Source organism: Epinephelus fuscoguttatus, linkage group LG19 (assembly GCF_011397635.1).
Source record: "Epinephelus fuscoguttatus linkage group LG19, E.fuscoguttatus.final_Chr_v1".
NCBI classification, from domain to species: Eukaryota; Metazoa; Chordata; class Actinopteri; order Perciformes; family Serranidae; genus Epinephelus; species Epinephelus fuscoguttatus.
In genome coordinates this window covers 1,032,083-1,051,032 of record NC_064770.1, presented here as the reverse complement: position 1 = coordinate 1,051,032, position 18,950 = coordinate 1,032,083, and the positions used below count along the sequence as shown (strand labels likewise).

General features: G+C 41.8%; 2 protein-coding genes across 2 annotated transcripts in view; both read right to left on the bottom strand.

Annotated features, from left to right (window-relative positions):
• Positions 1–1,541: 1,541 nt before the first annotated feature.
• On the bottom strand, positions 1,542–11,633 carry LOC125879486 (uncharacterized). Its single transcript, XM_049561400.1, has 3 exons — positions 11,467–11,633; positions 9,068–9,228; positions 1,542–2,582 (listed from the first exon to the last, which is right to left on the bottom strand). Exons 1-3 carry the CDS (start codon positions 11,631–11,633, stop codon positions 1,765–1,767), a joined length of 1,146 nt encoding a protein of 381 aa, XP_049417357.1. The 3' UTR covers positions 1,542–1,764.
• Positions 11,634–12,879: 1,246 nt separating this feature from the next.
• tspan4b (tetraspanin 4b) overlaps positions 12,880–18,950 on the bottom strand; it is a 51,109-nt gene continuing 45,038 nt past the window's right edge. The window contains exons 7-8 of the mRNA XM_049560337.1: positions 17,464–17,547; positions 12,880–16,444 (exon numbers count right to left, since the gene is read on the bottom strand). Of these exons, the coding sequence (XP_049416294.1) occupies positions 16,376–16,444; positions 17,464–17,547 (153 nt within the window). The 3' untranslated portion in view covers positions 12,880–16,375. The remainder of the gene's footprint in view (positions 16,445–17,463; positions 17,548–18,950) is intronic.

The following is an 18,950-nucleotide window of genomic DNA, read 5'->3' as shown; positions in this document are numbered from 1 at the left end:
AAATTTTGAACATTGTAAATTGAAATGAATTTGTATACAAAATCTACAGAAAGGTAAAAAGTATTGCAATTTAATTTTGTCTTTAATGTTATTATCTTATATTAACTTTGCAATATGATTATCTTATATAATGTTATTACTATCCTAAAACATTCTCCAGGTCCTCTGTAACTCTGCAGGACTTATTTCCACCCTGCCCAGCAGCAGTACCGTGGCGAACGGTCCCTAACTGTGGTGAGAATGGAGCAGGCTTCCCCGGAGGTCCGCCGCGTTTCCCGGTCCCTCTTCTCCACACTTTGGGCTCTAGTTTCGCAGACTGGGCGAGGCGGGGGCGCAGCACACCTGCGCTTCGCCAACTGGGTGTGGCCAGGCGGATTTTGCAAGTTTGGCACACCATGCGCGCTGGCGCAGCTACTCCTCTTTCCCACCTCCGTCCCTCCTACCTGTGCAAGTCGGAAAGAGGGAGGAGAGAAGGAGTGGAGTGGGTTTTACACACATCACACCAATCAAATGAGCCCCTCTCCTCGCCCTTAAATGCGCCGTGCGAAGGCGTAATGAGAGTTTACTCAATTCGCCATGGCAGAAGAGAGCAGCAGCGTCAGACGGCCAAACTTCTCCCAGGAGGAAATTGATGTTTTGGTCCGGGAGGTCTGCTCGCAGTGTCCGAATATACGGAACAGCGAGCAGACCTCCACGGGCTGATGATGCAAAGCTAGCCTGGGAGGAGGTCACCGCAATTGTAAATCAATGTTGCGTTTCTCTCGTGCGCGCGCTCTCTCTCTTTCTCTCTCACAGTCTCACTCTGTTTCTTTTCTTTTGACTTTTCTAAGATGACAGATGCTGAATATATATACTCCCTATCTGATGCAGTGGCTGTTTGTGGTTGGCTGAGAGGGATGTGAACTCATTAGTTTGCAGCTGTTTAATCAAATCAGGTTGGGTTTCCATTACGCATGCCAAACGGTGCCAATCCCCTTTGATCTGACATCAGATGTGACGGGACAGTCGATATAGAGATACATTTATGTGCTGATTGCAGATAGTTGCAATGCATAGTGGTTTTGTGGCTATTTATTGCATTGTTAATGTGCCTGACATTCTGGAAACCTGCCTGTGAGGTTTTGTTGACGTGTGCGCACTGTCCGCCGGTCAGCCAAACTTCGGCTTACACTGGCTGCGCTCCGCCTGCGCTGACAGTAGACGTGGTTTCAGATGGCGAGCTTTTTGCACACCTTTGGTGAAGCCTTTTGGCACGAAACTGTCACTGCGCCACCACACCCATCTCAGCGCACCTCGGTCTGTCAAACTACCAAACTGAGCGCGCCTCGGGTTGCGCTGCTCGAAACTAGCTCTGTGCGGGGTTCGCCACCCTGCGCCACCCTGCACTGCACCAGGAAACTAGAGCCCTTTAGCTTATTTCCACGCTGCCGACAGTGGTACTTATATTCATTGTGCCGACAGTGGCTTGGAAAACCGCCCATAACCGTGTCACACAGGGAAGAGGGAAGGCGGCTGGAGTTCCTCCAACATTTGCGGTTAGATTATCATTTATTTTTATTGACAAAAATATAGACTGCTTCGGCTGATTTTTTTTATTTAAATATTTTTTACGGTTCACGCACACGTATTTTTAGTCAAGTGAAACGCTCGCACTGTCAAGCGCTGGATCTGACAGCCCGAGCACATCAGCACAAAACGCTACGGCGTTCGAGATATTATTCATATCATGAGAAGTCAATACTTGCGGCAGCCTAAATCTTTTATTTAGAAACTATGGTGGGTCAAATTAAACAATGGGAAACACTGGAAGTGAGTGCAGAGGCCTCTTTTAGTAAAAAGAAATGGCCAATGCTCTTGAATCTCACATAAGGTGGGGGCAGGCCAAGAATTTAGCATGTGCCTCTGATAAGTATAAGTAAATGACATAAATTCATTTACATCTGTCGTCTCAATAGTTTGAGGTCCTGCTGATCTGAAGACAGTTGACATAGTCTGTCTTTTTGTCTCCAAGGTTTCTGCTGTTTCTCCTTCTGGTAGAGTTGTGGGTTGCCAGTTGATGCAACCATAGCTATCAAGTTCAGATCTCCCCCTTTTGATGGCAGCATCACCACCATTGTTTTCACTGGTAGGCCTTTTCCTTGGCTGTCGGATTCTGCTGCTGCCATTGTCTCTGTTTCCATGTTCAACTCTCGTTTTAAGCTGTTTGAGTAGGGAATAATAACTGCAGCCTAACTGCTCACCGTCTGCAGTCTTATCCGCAAAGGTAGCGGGATACTTAGATACAATAGCTCTGGCTACCTCCGCACAAGCAGCTCTGTTAGGGTTGGGGCAGTGTACTCGCATTGCTTCCACAACAGTCCTAATCATTATTCTCCTGTGTTCTGGGGGAGCCATTCCACCTCTTGCCATGGCCTGTGAGAGTCTTGTCGGCATCTTCTCCCATGGAACTGAAAAACTGCTGATCCAGGAGGCGTTGCTTGCATTTGGTTGTGTGGAAGGGAGTTGACCTGATGCTTGTGCAGAATGGAGTGAATAACCGTGTAGTGACACGAGCACAGTTGGTGGGCAGTTGGTTTCAGGTTCTTTTGGGTGGTTTTAAGAATCTGACTCCACTTGGTCATCTGAATACACACACACACACACACACACACACACAAACACAACAGATTAATTCCACATTAACTATGTACAGATGGAATATTTATTGAGTAATAAGTGTAAGCTCTGAGGTTTTTATGAGAAACAAAATCAAGAGTGTTTGGAGAAATAATACCCATGGCAATGAAAGCTAGTTTCATTTTTTTTCTTTTATGAACTATGAATTGATATATCAAGTGCAATTTTAAAATACCTCTCAAAATAACTCATGTCCAACTATTTTCAAGACAGGTCTTCTACCATTTATGACAACAATATATTCTCACCTTTTCTGAATACTTGAATGAGTCTTTGACTTTGTATTGGCGTCAGGAAAGACTTAATGTCATCATGCTCAACAAACAGGAGATCTTCTCTGTTTCTGACACCAATAATGTCTCTTAGGTGCTCAGTAAGTGTCCTTGCTGTCTCTTCATGCAGTTCAGGTAATGTCAGGTTAATTTCATGCTGTAGGCTGCCATCATCCATATCTGCAATGATTTAAGAGGTGAATATTGAATGATGCAAAGATACAACGGTCAAGCCTGAAGCGTTATACACTGGCAGAGGGTAGTAATCACACAAACTGTCTGCTTGGACACATATGAATCTTTTTTCAGAATTCTGTAGGCAGTGAAGTCCAAGATCGATCAGTAACACAGACTGAAGCATGTCTAAAACAAAGTGTACTTGTTTGTGACTGATGAAGATCACTGAGATTTTTCCAAAGATGTGGCCATGTTCATTATGACCCATCGCAACAACAAGCCCTTTACTATACTTTGTTCCTTTGTAAACTACTGCTGATACCTCTGACGTGGTTTCTTTTGTCAAGCCAGCTGTCCTGACAGACTCCTGAATAAGAGCATTGTACAACTGCTCATCATATTCACTAGTTTCACCAATTGCTTGAACTGCTGGGGCAAACAATGATCCACTGCTGAGGTACGCCTGAAGCAACTTGTGCCTTTCTGCCAGTGTTTTACAAAGGTGAACAAAGTTGTGCAGTTTTCGGGCGCATTCCTTAAAATATGAATGCTTATTCTCAAACCTGAGAGTCCACAAACGAATAAGTGGCCCAAGTGCAAAAAGAGGTCACTATAGTGAAGCAAATAGTGATGCTTGGGCTTGAGTGAGTGATTAGGGAAGATTGTGTGTCTTAAATGCACATACTCCTCAGTTATTATCTTAAGGTATGCAACCTGGTCATGATGGATTTTGGGAGCACACATGAGCTCAACCATTTCCTTGAGCTGTAGACACAGTTGCCACACCTGACTGTCCATGGGATTTTTGATCCTGTCACCAACCAACAATGGCAACCATCGCAACAGACACCAGTTCTGTGCTGCAGAACCAGCAAGTTTTTTGCCACACTCCTTAACCTCACATGGTTTACTGAGACTATCATTTCCTGAGTATTTAAACTGTGCGATCGACCTGTTTAGTTGAGCATAAGTGAAATGCTTTTCCTGTTTCACTAAATGACTAATATACAATGCCAAATCATTAGAGACTACACTTTCAAATAAATCATGACCCAAACATGGGGGAAGCCCAGTGCAGACATGAAAATATTTCAGCGAATTGAAGGGTGAGTCAAACTTTACCCCCTGTACCATGTCCTGACCAGTGGTGGATAGCTGTTGTACACTCTCTTTGTGATCACTGATTGTTCTTTTTGGGCCAAGCTTTAGTGGTGTCTTTTCAAAGTCACTTCTTTCAATCAAGCAGTATCTACAAAAATGTGTACTGCAACTGAAGTTTTCCGTGAAGCCACCTAAACAGTGTGAGCCAAGATTATCTCCACAAATGGAAATTAAGGCTGCTTTAAGGGTATTTTCATCATCTGTCTCAATCCCTGTATCTTCTAGATCTTTAAGGTCTGTGATAATGCTTGAGAAGACTTTCTCCTGACCAAAAGTCTTGAAGTCATTTTCTCTGCACAGCAACACCAACTGCATGGGATCAACCGAAGAGCGATTGTGTGGCTGGACCTCACCAAGACTCATGTAAACTCCCAAAACTTTATGTTTTTTCTTCCCTGAGCCAAGAGGATTCACAACCTCAAACGCATCCTGGTAAAGGATGATGGACAATGAAGAACGGTTGTCTTTTAACAGAGCATTTTCTTTGACATTTCTTCCATCTGCCACATCCTCTACAACCATGTTAGTAGAGGTATGATTTTTGGATTGGTGATACTGCTCTCTAACACTTGACTGTCTGAGGAGGGATTTTAATGTCTCCTTGATGGAAATGTACTGACAAAAGCGTTCCTTTCCAGCAGCATCAGTTCCCAGATAAATCTGGGTGGGTTCAACATAGTCAAAATACTGCTTGTATAATGTTTTCCTTGTTTTGTCAGATCTGAGTATTCCTTCGTTGTATATTGTGAGGAGATCCTCTTTAGAGAGATCGTGAATAATAATTTCTATCTCAGTTTGTGGTACGTTTAGCTCAGAAAGCTTGACCTTCAACTTTTCAAAAAAGTCTGACATAGAAGAGCTATGAACATGCTGAAATCCATCAATAATGCACTGTATGGTGCTAGCTGGCAACAGCATTTTGGCCTGCATTTTTAGGTAAAAAAGAGCCAGGCTATGCAAAAATGTCTCTTGATGACCACACTCCTCCTCTACATGATCACATGGAGTTGGAGTTAGATTGACACCTGAGTTGTTACTGCCTGCTTATGTTTCCAGGATAAATGTGTGGCAAAGGATGAGCGCACTCTGAAATATTTGTGGCAGTCATCATAGGGACAGACAATTTTCTTGCCATCTTTAATATGAAATCTCAAGTGAGTGCATAATGCTGAAAAATTCTCTGCCACATAGGAACATGCCTCAACTCCACAAGCAAGATTTCCCTTAAACTGAGTGTGTTTAGTCTGAGGCCTGCAATGGTGGTGGTTCCTGTGCATGTGGGACCTGAATGCAGAAAATGTTCGATAGGAAGCAGGACATTGCTCTATTCCACATGTAAACCGATAATTAGCTGTGTGCTGATGTTTCTTCACATGACAACAAAATTGTCTTAATTCTGAAGTACAAACACTGCAAAATTTACACCTGTACATAGCTGCATGTGTCTGAATTTGTCTTAACTTTTAATTTGCAAAGAGCATGGCATAAACACATCAACAGTGTTTGACAAAAAATGTCTCAATTTATCATCAGTTATATTATTCAATAAGGGATCTACACAGCTGAAGTTGTGTCAAAAAAAAAGAAAAAGAAAAACTACCTTTAGATAACTGTTACTGACTTAAACACAAACCATAACAGACCCTCAAACACTGGAGGTAAAATCTTGGGAGGGCCTATCAAGCTAACGTTAAACCCTTAAACAATGGCACCGTAGCTAACATTGTATAAACGTTAGCATAAACTCAGTATAAACTTTATACTGAGCTAACTCAAAAAAATAATACCAGTAAAGCCCTTCCTCGTGTCCACCTTTCACCTCATTTACAGACCACTACACTGTTATGTCAGAGATATTGCTTTTGAAACGTAACTTATATAAAATAATACACCACAGTTGGTATTTAAGCAGGCTAACCTACACAAGCAAGCTCAAAGCTAGGTTAGATTACCTTAGCTGTGTTTCTAAATTTCCAGACTATTTTTTGTCTTCCTTTATTCTGATTAAATACGATGTCTTTTTACCTGCTGCTTTGTCTTGTCTTGCAAAGAGCTGAAGCTAACATAACGTTAGCACTCTGAGGGACAGAAGGGCAGGACAGCAGAACAGCACTGCACCACACTTGGCGGGAAAAAGACAAAGGGGCAAAGATAACAATAGATTAATGTTACATTAATTTAGCCCTTGAAATACCTATTTAAAAGAGTAAAGAAAAGTAAAACAACAGCACAACCTATTTTTGCCTGAGTAATTTAGCTAATTTGCTCTTTTGACCAAGCTAACACCGACATTACATGGTTTTCCAATGAAACAGAGTTTGACAGACTTTAGTATATTGAGAAAAAAAATACATGCTCCCTTTCCCAGTTAAAAATTAATAAATGAGTAACGTTAAGTGGGAGTGTCTCAGGACACCTGCTTAACGTTACATTCTTTACCTTATAACGTTGTGTGTTGCAGTTCACACAAACTGAAACAAATCTCAGCAGTCCCAAAAAAAATTACATGCCCCCTTTCCCTCTTAAAAGGCGGTAGAGTTTCGGGTGTCGGGACACCTGCTTAATGTTACATTATCTCATGACGTCATGTGTCACAGTTCCCACAAACTGAAACAAATCTCAGCAGTCCAAGTGGTTATGAAAGTGGTCCAACAATAAAGCGCTGCAAAATGGTAGCGAACTGGTCAAATGAGGCTTCGTAATATCCAGGCTTGACAGTAAAACTACTAACAAAGTCCTTCTAGGCGAACGTCTGCTACTAACTTAACTGCCAGTGGTTATCACTTGTGCATTACTTCCTGTGCTTACTTCAGAATAAAAGCCAAGCAGCGTCATGGAGCTATAAAAAAATCACAGTCATGTTGGTGGAAAACATTTACTTTGAAAGCCATAACTTTACACATTTTAGCTAACAACAGAAAACTTTCCTCATTTTCTCAGCGGCTCACTGTGCTTTATGTTACAGCAGATCAACACACATTCCTTGCTTACCTTAAACTCCTGGAATAAAGTGCTGATTTTGCTTCAGTCTGGAAGTCTTCTTTAAAATTCATCTCACACAGAACCGAGTTTTTGTCAACCAGTGAGATTCTGATTTGTATATTTAACCCTCCGCGTCAAGTTAGTGGAGTGGGCGCTGGGGCGCCCCTATTATCACCAGAGATATCTCTGTTATCACGTTTCAACCAGCAGCAGAAAGGAAAGGCGAATCCTGGCGGTTGTGGGTTGAACGGGGGTCACAGACAGGAATACGGCGGAGGCTCATAGTGCTCTGCGGCGCAAGATAACGGCTTACCGGCGACAGAGAAGTCCGGCTCCAGGTCCAGTAATTTCCTCTTTTGTTGGTGTCATGACTGCCCAGTAGTACCTGGACAACCGAGCCGTGGCGGCACACAGGTATGTGGCGTGTCAGAGGAGAAACGAGCCGTTCACATTTCTCTCTTTGTGTCAGGTAACGGTCCACAAACCTCACTGCACTTTAGGGACTGTTCTTTACTTATGAAGGGACTGTTCTTTACTTGTCAGGGGAGGAGGGTGGCTGGTTGATTTTTATTTTATTTTGATTAATCACTTATTGATGCTGTTTTTGAAGTAGGCCTATGAATAAGTCAATAAGTAATTTATTCCATTGAAATATACTGATGTATTATAGAAAAGTGATTCATCTTTTTTATAAATGACAAAAGGCACATCTGCCTCATTTTTGCCGTGGTATCGTGATACTACTCAAAAGGACCGCCCCCGCGATCGTGAGAGGAAACGGTGGAGAAACCGTGGAAAGGGCAAAATAGACAGCAGAACAGAACCATCGGCATAACTATCGGCTCCCATTTGCCAACCTGGAAACCGCCTGCGGAGAGCGGACAGTCTCTCTGCAGCAGCCCGTGGCTCGCCCCTCCTCCACCTCTGCCCAGCTGTGAGACAGCTCCAGGTCAGAAAAATATATATTTCAATAATTTACAAGTTGTGTTATAGAAGCAAACCACTGTACAGATGTTTGAACAAATATAATGGAGCCAAATGTACTGGAACACTTGAAAATGACTCCTAAGACAAAAACCTCATTTTCTCAGTAATTTATTGGCTAAACTTACAGCCGATTACTCAAGAACGGAACAAGCTGGAAACACACGTTGTTGTTTTTTGCTGGAAACTAGAGACAGAATATATGGTGGGTCTTCAAATATCAGTAAAAAAGCTGTCAAATGCCTGGCAGTGGGGTGGATAAAAATCTGGAAATGGCTGGCAGTGAAAGAGTTAAAATGTAATGCATTATTGCAACCAACCACTGAAAGAGTAAAAATACACAAACAGCCTATGATGAACCATTCAAATCAAATCATATAATTACAGTAGCACTACTGCTAATGTGTTAACAGTATAGTACCGCAATTTCAAAAAATACAGTAAGTTACTGTAAATAAGAGCACTATACCCATAATGCAAAGCAAATTATGGTAACTAACTGTAAAAATGTTTTAAGGTAGGTTTATTGGGCATTTTGTGGTATTTTACTGTAAAAAATACAGCAAAGGCTAACAGTGTTGAGTCCAGACTTTTTACAGCGGAGACTGTATCACCCGAGCCAACCGGTGGCCCTGCCTCGGTTAAGAGTTCATCATCGGACTTGCGGTCTTCAGTCATAGCTAATTTACGCACAGTCTTCAAACACGCTCATTTCGCTTAAACAGTCACAACCAATGCATTGGATTTTTACGAGCAAAGTCTGTGTGCACACATTTACCCCAATGGCCATTCAGTGTTGGTAGAGCAACACATACCTTGCGTTGGCCGGCATAAAGCTGCTGATGTCCCGCTGGCCCCGATGGCGATGGCTGCAGCTCCAATAGCTCCGGCCGCGCCAGGTGAGGATGAGCGCTGCAGCGAAAATCCAGCGCTGTCCTCACAGGCGCAGCAGCGGCACAGCAGCGGCAATCCAATGCTGTCCTCAACAGTGCAGCAAGAAAGTGACAGCGAAATCCAACATTGTCCTCAATGGAGCCAGTTTTTTGACTTAATGTAGTGACCCTTCGCCTATCCAAAAAAAGGCCACCACCACGGTTGCCATTTGAGGTAATTTATGACGCGTGCAATGCAATCACAGACTATATTTCCAGTGTTCCAATGTTGATTTATTACTTACTTTCATTCAGTTCAGGTAAATCCATTTGTCACTCATAAACCAAAAATAAGTAAAAAAATAACTCGACTGTCATCTCCACAGCGCCTGGTGCATGCAGCACGGTCAAAAAACTTGTCGTCTCCACACAGCAACCTGCGTGGTTACGCCTTGATTATATAAACTCTGGTGCTGCCCAATTGCCAGTACCACTACTCCCCCAAGTGGCGGGAGTGTAACAAAAAAATACAAATAAACGCATTTAATACAAATGGCTCTCACATATTTTTTTATTTTGAGTTGACTGTTGTGGTCCCGGATGGCACCCCGTCTTTATGTCGGGGCCACGCCTCTGGTGGCTGTTGGGCCGGTGCTTACCAGCAGGGGGCGTTGGGTCCGTCATTAGTTGCTGGGAACACCTGGGCCCAGTGTTCCGCACACTATAAGAGCACATCTCATTTGCTCTGCGAAGAGGGAGAGAGAGGACAAAGGGGGAACTCTGCTCTCTTCTCTCCACGCTCCTTATTTTGCTTATTTGCTTTTTCACCTTACAACACACCACTCAATAATTTGACAAGCATGCATACACACTAATGTTACTGATTTACTGACTGCCACACCTCATACCATTCTTTGATATATTGGATTTGGGTTAGTTAAAATAAATTATGATCTTCTTGCTTTCATTTCTCGTGTCATCTTCCATTATTTTGTTGTGGCTTTGAGCCGGCCGTGACAATGAATTATGTCTTTTTTTTTATTTATTTATTTATTTTATATAAAGTTAGAAATTATTTTATTATTATTTACATGATTGCCCATGTCTTAATGTGCATGTTAATCAACCATTGTGGAGGGAGCCTAAGACGTACCAATGGCTGCTTCTGTATTACTGTACAAACGTCAATGCAGCAGGCAGGTGGAGGTAAGAGGGTACTGCAATAGATGCCGCCAGACTTATCCTTTGGGTATTTTATTTGTATTTATTTTTAATTATTATTATTATTATTTTTTAATTTTACTCATCAGAATCTGTCTTGGGATGTTAAGGCAGATTTATTAATAGCACATCTCAAACCCAAGGGCAACCCGAAGTGCTTTACAGATTAGTCAGACAAGTTCACTGTAGCCCAATCACAGAGCAATCCTGGAGGGGCTGAACAATTAGTGAAACTGATTCAATTAGAAGTTGGTCTGTCATTATCTCAATAACCTTAGAGGGCTTCCAGCACACAGCATCCTCCTGTCCTTGACTCATTTGAATGTGTACACTGTTCATTCTGCTTTAACTAGCCTATACACATAGGCCTAATAGCAATTATGCCCATGCTGTATTTTTTATTTATATGTCTAATAATTTTTATTTTCAATTTATTTTTAAAAAATATATATTTATCAATTTAAAACATTAATTTAACTGTTTATTCATAGAGGCTAGCTGAACGCTAACTCATCGAAAGCAATCTATCAAATATTAGCAGATTTAAAGAACTGCCACCTGATGAACAGATGAGAGAGCACGTGCATAGACACGCATGCAAACTACTGTTGAAAAGTAATACTGAAAGTAAAGGAATGCGAGTAAATACGAGTACTATAATGAGTGCATTTTTAATCGATTGTGCTAGAAGTATATTCTTGGTCACCTGTAAAACCACACCAGAGAAATCGCTGAGGGGCTTTTGATTTGAAATGATACGAGAAGTGTGGTAAGATGACGGCATGATATGCGCGTGAATTTATTTATTTTTAAGAATGAGAAGGAAAACTTCCTTTATTAAAATGAGCGAATACCATTGTAAAGGAGAGGGCATAATGGGCCTGCTTAATATGCTTACTTTGATGAAACTCAACGAACCGAAATCGAGGCCTGCCGCTATTGTTTTCCCATTTCAAGGAAGGGCGACAGGAGAATGAAATAAATCATTTCATTTTAATGATACAGTGATAATATTTGTCTGCAGCACTGAATGGAGTATTAAGCTGATCATATGAGGCACACTTAACTTAAACAGTGAGGGCAGCTGCTGATCGTATGGCTTGAACCGCCGGCTCTCTTGCCATGAGAGATCCGGGAGCCCCGGGGCTGGAGAGGCTGGAGTGAGAATGAAGCGCTGGTTCGGGTTGGACACCGGCTGCGAGTGGAGACCGGCCGGCTGCATGTGGCGGCCGGCTGCATGTGGAGGCCTGCGGTGATGAGGACGATGACAAGGCGGAGGCTGAAGCATATCCAGGGACTGAAGAAGGTGTGCGTGGAAAGCTTGGCCGGAGTAACCGGCGACTGGATGGAATTTTTTCAAATTTGGCACAACCATTCATTTGGACTCAATGATGAACTTATTAGATTTTGGTGGTCAAAGGTCAAGGTTAGTGTGACTCTGCATCTCTCTCATTTTCATGAACATGATATCTCAAGAACACCTTAAAAGGAAATTTCGTTTTATTTCAACCCGTCTCCTATCGTCCTAAATTTGTTTCAAGTGACTAGTGACATAGAAATAATAGTTAGCATGTTAGCCGTTAGCCTACATACAGCCGGGGCGCACCTAGTAGCGTCAGACCTGTTAAAACGTAAGTGAACGAGCATACCTTCAAGTGCAAAGTTAGTCCACTAAACAAGCTTTTTTTTCCACAAAGACCGCCTCATATCGTTAGGATAAATGTCAGAGAACATATAGAAAATGACATGTAAACGTGTTGTCTTACCTTACCGGTGTGGTGCCATGTTAGCTCTGCTTTCCAAAGCTCGGCCGAAATATATCTCGCAAGCTCTAGATAAAGCCCAGCTGGCTACTACTCCAGGTGGAGGTGTCTTGTCTTCGGTCACATCCAGACCTTGAAAATAAGGCTGCAACTGGTCCCATTCCTTGCAACAGAAGCATTCCTCTTCTGTGGGGAAGCTCTTCTGTTTACTATCTAGCTCTGCTTTCCAAAGCGCGGCCGAAATATCGCGAGAGCGAGCAGTGATCTTGCCAGAGCCAGAATACACTGACAAAGAGCTTCCCCACAGAAGAGAAATGCCTCTGTTGCAGCCTTATTTTCAAGGTCTGGATGTGACCGAGGACAAGACACCTCCACCTGGAGCTCGCGAGATATATTTCGTCCGAGCTTTGGAAAGCAGCGCTAACATGGCACCACACCGGTAAGGTAAGACAACACGTTTACATGTCATTTTCTATATGTTCTCTGACATTTATCCTAACGATATGAGGCGGTCTTTGTGGAAAAAAAAGCTTGTTTAGTGGACTAACTTTGCACTTGAAGGTTGCCCGTTCACTTACGTTTTAACAGGTCTGACACTACTAGGTGCACCCTGGCTGTATCTAGGCTATCGGCTAACATGCTATTATTATTATTATTTCTATGTCACTAGTCACTTGAAACAAATTTAGGACGATAGGAGACGGGTTGAAATAAACCGAAATTTCCCTTTAAGGAAATTTATTTAAATTTGACACAAACGTCCACTTGGACTGAAGAATAAACATATTTTAATATTATGGACAAAGGTCAAGGTCAGTGTGACCTTGACTCAGAACTCATATGCTAATTATGACAAAACTTTACACAAATGTCCAATAGGATAAAACAATGAAGTGATGACATTTTATATGCAAAAGGTCAAAAGTCAACATCACTGTGACATCATAATGTTCTTCATAAAACACATTTCCTTCCATTATTCAATGTCATATCTCAGGAACAGAAGGGGAAATATTTGGTCAGATACTGAATTGGTGACATTCATCTTGGGTGTCCACCTTGAAACTGTGCAGATGGTAAAGATCTTTTGTGCTGCCGGGGGGACAATGGGTATGAAGCATCCATGTGTTCACAGACATGGATGTAAACTGTAAGAGAAACTTAACTGGTGCACAAAGGCATACAGTCACAGGGTAGTAATTCTTATTCATTTGTACGTATAAAACTTATAAAAATAGGGTGCCATAGTGCACAAAAAAGCATGAAAAAAGAGCCCGTTTATCAAGAAGTGCCAGGAGAGGATCACCCAGAGCCCCCGACAAAGGTCCAATCTGAGCCACAAATGTCCTCAATTCCTAGAAATGTCCTGTGTACATATGACCTGTGTGGGGCTGCTGCATCTGGCCCCTGGTCTCCTGTCATTTTGCAAAAGTGGCCCCTGGGCAAAGCAAGTTGAGTATCCCTGATTTATAGTCAGCAGTACAGTTTTTGCTGGTGGCACAGAGAAATAAGCTCTTCAGACTGTAGACACAGTTCTTGTTCATGGGGTCAATTCATTGCTGGCTTTGGCCTTTTCACGTAAACTGATGTTAACGTCATGATCACTTGTTATTTTAATTGGCTGCCAAACAACCAACCTCAACAGAGCAGATTGCATCTAATTTGAGCTGCATCCTCTCCTTGTTGTTTCAACAGATGTTGTGGCCTGTTAGCAGCTGTTACCACTGTGAAGCTCAGAGATAATAAAGCCAGAAGGAGCTGACTTAGTGAGCTGTAACTTACTGAATGTTGAGTGTGGCAGTGTCACTCTTACACTGCCACCTTTGACTCGTTCTCTTTTTTCTTCTTTGTTGAATGTCTTGACTCTGAAAACAATCTTTGGTTTCATTATAAGTCACACTGAGTTGCCAGCAATAAACTGCAGTAAAAATCAGTATGGACCATTACATATGATTCTAACATTCTCAACAGTACTGTAATACTACTGGCATATGATCTTACTGTTTTTGCTATAACACAAAATATTGCAGTATATGCTCCAATAAAAAAAGGTAAAGTCAAATAAACTCATGTAAATACAAACACTAAAGAATGACAGAGAATCACCAAGGGAGTATTTTAAATATTGCTGTGATAATAAGATAAAAAAAAGATTCAAATAAGAGCACTGTAAAGCTGTGAAGTCACTGAAATGCATATACAAAGTGCTGATATAGTAAAGGAATAATATACAAGGCTGGAAATTATTAACAAAGTGAACTAAGTGCTGTGTAAAAAACAAAAACAAAAAAAACATTTCTATTTCTCCATCTTCTTCCTCCTTTTTTGACAGTGGTTCTTCTTGTCAAAAGCAAAATGCCCATTATAGTGCTTGACCTAACACACAAATAAAACCAGTGAGCTATAGGTGGTTACAGTATCCCTTTTAGAGTCCTCTCTTCTCTCCTTGGCATCCTGGATGGTCCTGGAGCCAATCCCAGCTGAAATTGACCATGAGGCAGGGTACAGTACATCCTGAACAGGTCACCAGACTATCACAGGGCTGACACTTAAGGCCAAACTGACTTCAGAGAACTAGCGGCAATGAAGCCCAAAAAGTTGCACATGATCACACAGCAAAGAGTAAAGCCAATGTCCAACCAGCACGTACGCTCTGCACCTGCATGAGAGGAAATAACTCTCCACACCAGCCGACAGTGGTCTGAAATTGTCATTCAAAAAGGGAAACAGGAAGACACTAGTTAACAAAATCCAATGTTGAAAGAACATAAAGTATTTACCATGCGCCGGTGAACAATTACACAAACCATCAGGAAACGTTTCTGCTTAAGAGCTCAGTGGCTTAAAAAATAATCTTACCTTATATAACAAGTTTGTTTTGGTCTCACTCCCTCTGGACTTTAGCTCTTTGTTTACTGAACTCACTTCTGTTTCTCTTCTCATGTGCTGAGCTGAACTGCCAATCAGAGTGATTTCATTCACCAACAGGTTCTGCTGTCACTGACACTGATTCAACATGCTGAATCAGCTGAAAATAAACCAACAAGGGGCAACAGTGCAGGACACACTGCAAAGACTAGGGCGACAGATGCTCACCAATTGCCCAACATTCAGTGTGTTTACATGACATTAAAGAAAAATAACTTATTGTGTTAGTGTGACTAAAACCAGACATTTAGCATACCTGTAAACAGGTATCTTGCTAAATCTAATTTTTCAAAGTTGGATTAACACACTCAGATAATGCGACCGGGCGTTGAATTACTCCTGCATATACAGTCAATCGGATCCAAACTGGCCTACTCTGTAAATGCTCCGCAGGTTCCACCACGGACTTTGACCTAGGAGTCAAATAGCATTAAATGCTTAACAGAGAAAGAAGCTGGTGACAAAATAGTGAAATCTACATCCAGAGTTGTGTAATTTTTGGATGGACAAAATGCACAGAGCTGTAAACTTGACCATCACAGTACCAGTTTGCTGCTAGCTAAACGTAGTTAACTTGTTTGTCGATTGTTTGGTCTGTGACGTAATAGGTCAACTGGAATTAGGTCCAATACTAACAAGGTGAAAGGGGGCATATCCCTACCTATCGTAGTGGTTTCAGACATCCTCCGGTCAATAAATCAATTCCCCTCTCGTGCTTGTATACTGGAACAAGGATAGTAGTCCAATTTAATTGCATAGTCGAGCTGTAACTAATAATAAGTCCAAATAACGAATGCACCTCTTGTTGTTTCACATAACATTACAAATTTCACAACTCCACATTAAAAACAATCTAAAATGAGCAACTGTGGAGACAAAATACTATAAAATATGGAGAGAGCAAAATGTGTCTTTTAAAAATAGAATTTAAAAATAACATTGGACTCATGTTTCCCCTCAGGTTACTCTGCAGGAGCAATGCATCAAGATTATTTTAATTTGTTTTGTCTGGAGGCCAATGGATTCTAAAATGAAAACTTGATGATCTGACATTTCTATGGCTGGTACAAAGACAACCAACCTCTTCAGTCTGTTACTACTGGCTTTCTGTACCACCAGTGTCAGTGCACCCACTGATCTTTGTTAGTGTTACAGGAGTTTTTTGGGGGAATCTTAAGGGATTTATAAGGCACCTATTTCAGGACTGAAACCAAAATAAACACTGGATCATTACAGTCTTTTGAACGTTCGGATCATATTGAAGGGGTGTATGGCAGAGATTTCAGAGGAGTTTGTGATGAGCCTTCACATCAGGGGCCAGTGAGCTGCTGGTCTGCAGTCAGTCCAAGTGTTTCTCAGCGCACAGAATCTGACAGTACATCAGCATGGAGAACACCAGGGCCAAGATCTGACAAGAGAAGAGATCAAATCAAATTAGAACCTGCTGAAGAATAAAAACTTTTGATTCTGTTTGTAGCAGCCATTTCCCCAGAGACTGATTTTACCCGACTTTAAATTCGTAAATTAAATGAATTGTGATTGCTTCAATCAAAGTGTCTGAGATAGCTGACAGACAAAGTGTATTATCAGCAGCAATCAAGCAGGGTTTATTGTGCAGACTATTGCTTGACCGCATTATCTATGATGATCATTTAAAGTGTCTTTAAGGAGAATGATCTGTAAATAAACATGGTTATTAAGTAGGATAAGAAAAAGTGCAGGTTTGCTGAGTGATTTTAACAAAAAACTATATATATATATATATACATATATATATATATATATATATGTTTGTGTGTGTGTGTGTGTGTGTGTGTGTGTGTGTGCACGCGTGCTGGCAGGCGTGCAGGCAGCGGGCGGGCGTGTGTGTACTCAATACCACTCTGTCATACAGAATACTGGTGTTACTGGAGTTTTCTCCATTTTACTTTAACTAGACTGATATAGATAATGTAAATAGATCGAGAGTAAAAATTTGCACCTTTGAATTGATGTTTTTTGCACAAATGAACATTAAAGGCATGCATTTACATTTAGGGTATGTCAAAGGTAGCATTATGTTGTGTTTACGAGACTCAAGCACATCCACATTACTGCATGTCAATGTACATGATTTTTTGAAATCAGAAATTTAAGTGCATCTCTGCTGTCCTCCTGCTAACACTGCATGTGTACATGCGAGGTGAAAATCTGTGAAGAGCGTTACTCCTAAATAAAATATTTTGCACACACCACACACAACATGTCAGTTTTTAAGAAAGTAAGAGTGTAAGTCAGCATGTTAAGCTTAATAACACTGGTTTATTTTTCATGATCTGCCGCGTTTGAGGCTGTATGAGCTTAAGATATGGGGAAATAATTCAACTTCAGAGAGGGTTTCAATTGACAGCATGAAATAAATGACAGATAAGCACTTGAGATAACTACCTGCACAACACCGATACACACTCCAAACACCAGGACTGAGGGGATGTTATCCAGCAGCCACTGCCTGGCTTTCTGATAACATGGCTGCAGAGGACAAACAGAGACAGAGTGAGGGAGGGGGGCACAGGGCCAGGAAGCTCACATGGAAAACAATACATACATCACAAGTAGGAGAATAACTTGTGAAGATGAACTGTTGAGACAAGTGAATGGAGAAATGAATACAACTTTTCTTGGGCATCAATAGAGGGAATCGCCTTGTTGTTTACAAATACTTCCAGGTAGAAAACCAGCAGAGTATAGCAATATATATATATATATACAGTACAGGCCAAAAGTTTGGACACACCTTCTCATTCAATGCGTTTTCTTTATTTTCATGACTATTTACATTGTAGATTCTCACTGAAGGCATCAAAACTACGAATGAACACATGTGGAGTTATGTACTTAACAAAAAAAGGTGAAATAACTGAAAACATGTTTTATATTCTAGTTTCTTCAAAATAGCCACCCTTTGCTCTGATTACTGCTTTGCACACTCTTGGCATTCTCTCCATGAGCTTCAAGAGGTAGTCACCTGAAATGGTTTTCCAACAGTCTTGAAGGAGTTCCCAGAGGTGTTTAGCACTTGTTGGCCCCTTTGCCTTCACTCTGCGGTCCAGCTCACCCCAAACCATCTCGATTGGGTTCAGGTCCGGTGACTGTGGAGGCCAGGTCATCTGCCGCAGCACTCCATCACTCTCCTTCTTGGTCAAATAGCCCTTACACAGCCTGGAGGTGTGTTTGGGGTCATTGTCCTGTTGAAAAATAAATGATGGTCCAACTAAATGCAAACCGGATGGGATGGCATGTCGCTGCAGGATGCTGTGGTAGCCATGCTGGTTCAGTGTGCCTTCAATTTTGAATAAATCCCCAAAACAGTGTCACCAGCAAAACACCCCCACACCATCACACCTCCTCCTCCATGCTTCACAGTGGGAACCAGGCATGTGGAATCCATCCGTTCACCTTTTCTGCGTCTCACAAAGACACGGCGGTTGGAACCAAAGATCTCAAATTTGGACTCATCAGACCAAAGCACAGATTTCCACTGGTCTAATGTCCATTCCTTGTGTTTCTTGGCCCAAACAAATCTCTTCTGCTTGTTGCCTCTCCTTAGCAGTGGTTTCCTAGCAGCTATTTGACCATGAAGGCCTGATTTGCGCAGTCTCCTCTTGACAGTTGTTCTAGAGATGGGTCTGCTGCTAGAACTCTGTGTGGCATTCATCTGGTCTCTGATCTGGGCTGCTGTTAACTTGCGATTTCTGAGGCTGGTGACTCGGATGAACTTATCCTCAGAAGCAGAGGTGACTCTTGGTCTTCCTTTCCTGGGTCGGTCCTCATGTGTGCCAGTTTCGTTGTAGCGCTTGATGGTTTTTGCGACTCCACTTGGGGATACATTTAAAGTTTTTGCAATTTTCCGGACTGACTGACCTTCATTTCTT

Coding starts and splice junctions, on each gene's coding strand:
- LOC125879486 (XM_049561400.1), bottom strand. CDS start 11,633: ATGCTTCAGCCTCCGCCTTGTCATCGTCCTCATCACCGCAGGCCTCCA. Junction 9,229..11,466: donor GGGCTCCCGGATCTCTCATG/GCAAGAGAGCCG, acceptor TGTTGAGGACAG/CATTGGATTGCCGCTGCTGT. Junction 2,583..9,067: donor TTTATGCCGGCCAACGCAAG/GTATGTGTTGCT, acceptor ACCACCCAAAAG/AACCTGAAACCAACTGCCCA.